Consider the following 6,000-nt stretch of genomic DNA (forward strand, 5'->3'; position numbering starts at 1 on the left):
CCGTCACCCCCAGCTTGGCGCTGTGCTCCTGGCCACTGTGCATTCACAAAATCAAAAAGATTGTTCTCACACCATGAAGACACGGAAGGAGGCAGGCAAACAGGATTTATGCTTCAATTACATTTCCTTGAGAGCAGGCACAAAAGGCATGTGTCACTGTTGTTCACAAGCCTCCCACTGCCCCAGCCATCTCCTCTCCTTTCCTCTTGGGTTCATCCTGCCCCTGCCTGAGCCCGCGCCATGCCTCCCCATGTGAGGCCGCCCCTGAGTGGTTAAAGGGCAAGCCGGCGTCGGGGGCGCAAACGCAATTGTCACGTGACTTTCCTGTTTGTGGTCATTCCTCTGTCACCATCAGAGAGCTCCTGCAAGTCATCAGATGTGAGAACAGACAGATGACACCCCGGGTTCTTTTTGTCACCTGGGCCTTGCGTCAAAAACATGAATCAAGGGGGTCCTCTCCAGTGATGGCTTCCCTTATCCTCCCTGAAGCCCCGAGTCCTTCCTGTCTGTTGGTATTTATCTTTTCAGACAGAGAGAGAAATCAAGGTGCAGGCCATCCTTTCATCCTTTGTAAACAAAGGAAATTAACCAGGCAAGGCCTCCATTGAATGAAGCAGAGGCACTTGCAGTGTGTAGGGCCAGGGGTGTGGGTGGGGGCAGGTGTATGTTGTTTTACCTTATTTTATTTTATGTTAGGGACATGACATCTTTACAGGTTCCCATTCTGTTGTAGCCTGTTCCTCATCAGGCCTCTGAGACTCAAGGGCCCTCCTTTCTTCTTGCTTAAACCCTAGTGAGTCATTCCCATTTCTGTATTCGCCTCCTGAGAAGACCTCTCCTAGAGTCAGGAGGTGCTCTGGGGGTCTGTGAGCCTCCTGAGATATCCAGAGACCTGGGACTGTCCTCCAGCCCCTAGCACCCATGGCCCTGGGAGGGGTGAACATGCCCACCAGGCTGTCCATCCTGGTAGGAGATCCTAGAGATGACACTTCTTTAAAATTCATCTTTTGTTTCTCACTGACCTGAGGCCTCACCAACTTTCCTCCTGGATCTTGTGAGCAACATGGTTGCCTATTACCATTCTCTCTATCAATTTAAAACCCATTTCCCCAAGCCCCCAAAGTAGCAAAGCACTTTGCAAGTATTATCTAGTCCTTGCAAGTGCCCTGTGGGGTTGGAGATTGAGGTATCATGAGGTATGTGACAAGAGAGGCATGCCCCAGGGTCATAGGCTAAGTTACAGGCAGAACTTCTAAGCCCTAAGCCAGGATTTACACCACTGAGTTTGTTCTTGGTTTGTCTTCAAATAGGCTTAAGAGAAAAGTAGAATTTAAATTATTAGTCATGGCACAAATATTGCAAGGAAAGATGCAACTGAGAATTCCCTAACTAGACTGTCTTTTCTTTAAAAGGGCCTTTGGGGTATCCTCCAGCTCAGACTGATTCAATGAAACAGGCAGGTAAGCCAAGGCCCAGTTAGATGAAACGAGGAAAATCCAGCCCAAAACATGCCTGGTTCATTTTTGGTTTTCCCTAGAGTTTTCTCTGGCTCAGAGCATCAGGCTTTAGATGGTGGGGCCCAAAGACCTGTGATCTAGTTCTGGCCCATCCTCCAGGACCTTGGATGAGTCATAGGCTCTCTGAGCTGTCGGACGGGTGGGTGCCTGCTTGCCCGGGTCAGCCAGCGCAGGGCTGTGGAATGACCTGGACTCCAGGAGCAAAAAGTAGAGGTCTTTCTCCCCTCCCCCACCCCACCCCACATATACCTCTCAGGACCTGGTTCTCTAGGTGGGCGATCACAGTGCTGGGTTCTCTCTCTTCCCTGCACCACCGCAGTGATGTATCATGAAAATAGGTCAGGCACGGTATGCACAAGCCCTGTAGGCATCAGCTACTCCACATCAGCAGATGTGATTTTTTAAAAAAAATTCATGGGGCACCTGGGTGGTGCAGTCATTTGAGTGTCCGACTCTTGGTTTCGGCTCAGCTCATCCAAAGATGAGCCCACCTGTGATATAGGTGATGCCAGATGGCATATGCCCACCTCTGCCAGCCATCATTTATCCTTGGCCCTCCTCTTCTTCCCATAGGTACCTGGCGCTCTATGCTTACAAGCCCCAGAAGAACGATGAGCTGGAGCTGCGGAAAGGCGAGATGTACCGGGTCCTAGAGAAGTGTCAGGATGGCTGGTTCAAGGGGACGTCCCTGAGGACTGGGCTGTCTGGGGTGTTCCCAGGAAACTACGTGACACCCGTCTCCAGGTGAGGCTGGTGTCACTGCCCAGGAGAGGAGGAGCACATTCCCCATGTTCCCCTGTTGCTGGTTACTGCCTGGAGATCATGCTGTGGTCTGAGCAAAGCCAAAAACACACAGTCCAGAAGTCACAAGGGTTCCCCTGCCCACAGGCTTTTGCCGCGTGAGCTCAGAGCTCCCCTTGGGCGAGGGTTCCACATGGCAAGCTTTTCCCCTTCTGAATTAGGTTTTGCTTGTCATTCCCTCAGCAGACTCTGGCTGTGAGGGGACAAGATGGGAGGAGAATGAGCTGGAGTCAGGGCAACAGCACCAAGTGGGGGTGGAAGATCACGAAGTGAGATGTGTGTGTGCACATGTACCCGTGCCGGTGCGTCCAATTGAGTACAGCTGGTGTGTGTGTGTGACACACATAAACCTGCTATGCATAAAACACACGTATGCATACATGCAAAGGAAAAACATACATTCTCAAAAGCTAACAATTGTTCCTGAGTGACGGCATTAGGAGTAATTAAAAATTTTCTTCTTCCTTGTGCTTTCCTATTTTTTGCAAATTTCCTGTTGTATCATTTTTATAAAACAGAAAATACAATCTAAAAAATTTGCTCAAGAAGTTGTCTGGAGTTATCTGAGAATTTCCCACTAAGATGAGGGGTCCACTGTTGATTTTATTTGTCAGTCTCACCCGTGGAAACCTGTCATGGGCACAGCTCTGGGTTACCTGAAGCACAAGCACATCAACTGAAGACATGGCCCCTGGGTTTCTGCTCTCCCTGGGACAAGACTGACAGGAAAACAATTAAATAATGCCTAGACCTTGCACTGTTGGCTACACTGATTCATACTTTTCAAAGCACCCAGAGGAGTGGTGCTGGCCATGATATGGGCTTGCTTGTATGTCATCGGGCCCTTCCTGGAAAGGCCCATAATTTGTGAGCCCACTTTATTCAAGTTTTAAAAATTTTTTCTTAGGGTAAAAGTGAGTTCAATAGGTAGCAGATGTGATTTTTTAAAAAAAATTCATGGGCACCTGGGTGGTGCAGTCATTTGAGCGTCCAACTCTTGGTTTCGGCTCAGGTCATGATCTCAGGGTCGTGAGTTCGAGCCCCATGTCAGGTTCCACACTTGGTGCAGAGTCTGTTTGAGATTCTCTCTTCCTCTCCCTCTGCCCCTTCCACTCGTTCTCTCTCTCTCAAATAAATAAATCTTTTAAAATATTCATGGTTTTGAATATTCTGGCCCACTGACAGAGTTCCTCCTTGCTAGAGGTGAATTTCAGGGCAGCTCTAGGGGCTCTGCCTATGGTCCCTGGACAGCTGAGTCCTTTTCCAGGAGGCCCTCTTCCCACGGCGGTTCTTCAGAAACCCTGACTTAGTGGGGCACAGCCCATCCCTGGCTGAAGTCCTGGTCCGCGGTACCGAGCCACATGGGGTGGGAGCTCCCTGACCTGGCGATGGACCTGGCAGTGCCTGCTCTCACCCTCACGTGGCTTCTGGTGTCTCATGACCAAGACTCTGAGGGGACAGAAGGGGACTTGACCCAGCTCTTGGACAAATGGCAGATATTTGATCCCTGAAACTGAACCCACAGAAACTTCCGAGCCCCCAGATTCTGCCGTATCGTGTACACTCACCACCAGTGCATGAGTTTGGTGCAAGTACACGGGGGTCAAAGGGCTACAGCCCATTTTCAGAGTTGCTGTGTTCTCATATTTCTTAAACACTGGAAACTGTTTTCATCTGGAAACTTGGGGTGAAAGGACGTCTATTTCTGGTATGACACTGCAAGTTCCCTGACATCCCTCAGAAGGACCGTTTCCCAGAGGCCCTTTCCCAGAAGCCGGCAGAAACGAGAAGGCGGCTGTGTCCCGAGGGGCATGGGTCCTTGCCACGGCTTCCCACCATGTGCCAGATATGTCCAAGCCTCGTGGGATGTGGCTGAGTCATCCACTCTTTCTGGATGTGTGTGGGGACGGACACAGCTGCATATTAGACCGAATCAGGGCAGTAGCTCTGGTACAAAATATTTGATTGATATTGATTCTTAGGGTTCTTCTGTTGTTTCTTAACTATTTACATTGAAAGTTAGCCCCCATGAAGGTTTTATAAAGGGTGCTCCACTGCCAAGCTTGAGCTCAGGTCATCATTTGCCTACAGGATTATCTTGGCATTCTTTTAGTATTTGTGCCCTGGACTGTGTGGCCTTCATCTCTCAGAGTTGGGAGGTAAGAGTGGGCCTTTATTAATGGCCTGTACTGTGTGGTTTCATCTGTGACCTCACCTGACTGATTCTGTTTTATTTCCTCAGGGCTCCTATAGGAGGGGCTGGGCCACCCCGGAATAATGTCGTTGGAGGGTCTCCGCTGGCCAAAGGGATGGCCACAACCATCCACCCAGGTGGTGGAAGTCTGAGCAGCCCAGCCACTGCCACAAGGCCGGCCCTTCCCCTCACCATCCCCCAGGCCCAGCACCAGGCAGCTTCTCCCCCGATGAGCAGTTGCCTGCGGCACACAGCCCAGCCAGCCACCAGCCAAGCCCGGGGCACTGTCCCCACAGGTATGTGCCACCCCTGAGGACTCACTCAGTAGGACAATTTGACAAGGGGTTCTTGTGAGAAACATTACAACCCAGGCTTCAAGCAGTCCAAGATGGGGCAAGTTGTGTTTGCTTATTATGATCATAAGCTTCTGCTAATCTCCAAGAAATGTATTGACTTATATTACCCTGTCCTGGCAACTGAAATGGATTAGAGAATTTACAAATATTGATACACTTCACTGTAGCAAGAGGACTGCATGGACTCATAGGATTAACACTTGCACCGGGGTCTGGGCCAGCCCCACAGGCCTTCCACGTGCTGGGCCCTCGGGGCCTTCCCAGCTAGGCAGCTTCTCCCCGGATGGAGCCAGAGTGCTCCTTCTCTGGAGCGCTTTGAAGCTAGAAGCAATGATGGTCATTGACCCTTCACCTTTATGCCAGCTTTATCAATAGCCAGGCTGACATAGTTTAAGGAAAAGCCAGTTGATCCCAGGACAGTGTGAGATGAAGAGAAATTACAGGGTGGATCTTACAGGCATAAAGAAGGTCAACATATCTGGCTTGGAAGCTTAGGCCTGAGCCATTAGGAACTGCTGAAGCGTGGCTCGTAGTGCCCCTGGGAGCCCACACCAGTTGCCTTCCCAAACCGTGGCACCAACAACAAAGTCACTGTGCTGTGTAGCTACCCAGGACAGTGGGGTGTGACTCTCAGTTTCTAAATGTTAGAATTCCAGCTCCAACCTCAACCTTACTCTCTCAGAAATCATCTATCTTCTCCTCAAAGTAAGACTTAAAGGACAAAAAATGTCAATTCTCTGGAGCAATAAAATACACGATTTTTTAGAATCTAGCCAGCCAGGAGATGGTCCATTAGAAGTGCTCCAGAAGGCACCTTCTCAAGTGTGAAAAATCGAGATAATACTTAGCACAGCAGGGGCCATATTTTCTCCCAAGTTGCGGCTAATGGGACAAAAGGGTGGGAGAGGGCTGCCCACCTGTTCACTTGTTGGGGAAATTGGCCTGCACATTCCCATGCTGGTGCCGGTCGGGTTTGCATGCAGCAGCAAGGACTGCTGAGACCATTCAGGTGTCCCTGAGTGTGACATGAACCACCCTGAGTGTTTTAGAGGACCACTTCAGTCAGCATGCCCACTGATAAAACAGGACCCCATTTCCTGCTCTCAGCTCCCACACACTGGCGGGAGGCATG

The 6,000-nt window shown here is 50.2% G+C and overlaps 1 protein-coding gene across 2 annotated transcripts in view; it reads left to right on the forward strand.

Annotated features, from left to right (window-relative positions):
* The window catches only part of SH3RF3 (SH3 domain containing ring finger 3), a 407,247-nt gene that overhangs the window by 303,933 nt on the left and 97,314 nt on the right, over positions 1 to 6,000 (forward strand). For both annotated transcript variants that reach the window (XM_035001930.1, XM_035001931.1), the window contains exons 6-7: positions 2,091 to 2,261; positions 4,561 to 4,808. In XM_035001930.1, the coding sequence (XP_034857821.1) occupies positions 2,091 to 2,261; positions 4,561 to 4,808 (419 nt within the window). The remainder of the gene's footprint in view (positions 1 to 2,090; positions 2,262 to 4,560; positions 4,809 to 6,000) is intronic.

Source organism: Mirounga leonina, unplaced genomic scaffold, assembly GCF_011800145.1.
Source record: "Mirounga leonina isolate KUSES-001 unplaced genomic scaffold, KU_Mleo_1.0 Mir_125, whole genome shotgun sequence".
In the NCBI taxonomy this organism is placed as follows: domain Eukaryota; kingdom Metazoa; phylum Chordata; class Mammalia; order Carnivora; family Phocidae; genus Mirounga; species Mirounga leonina.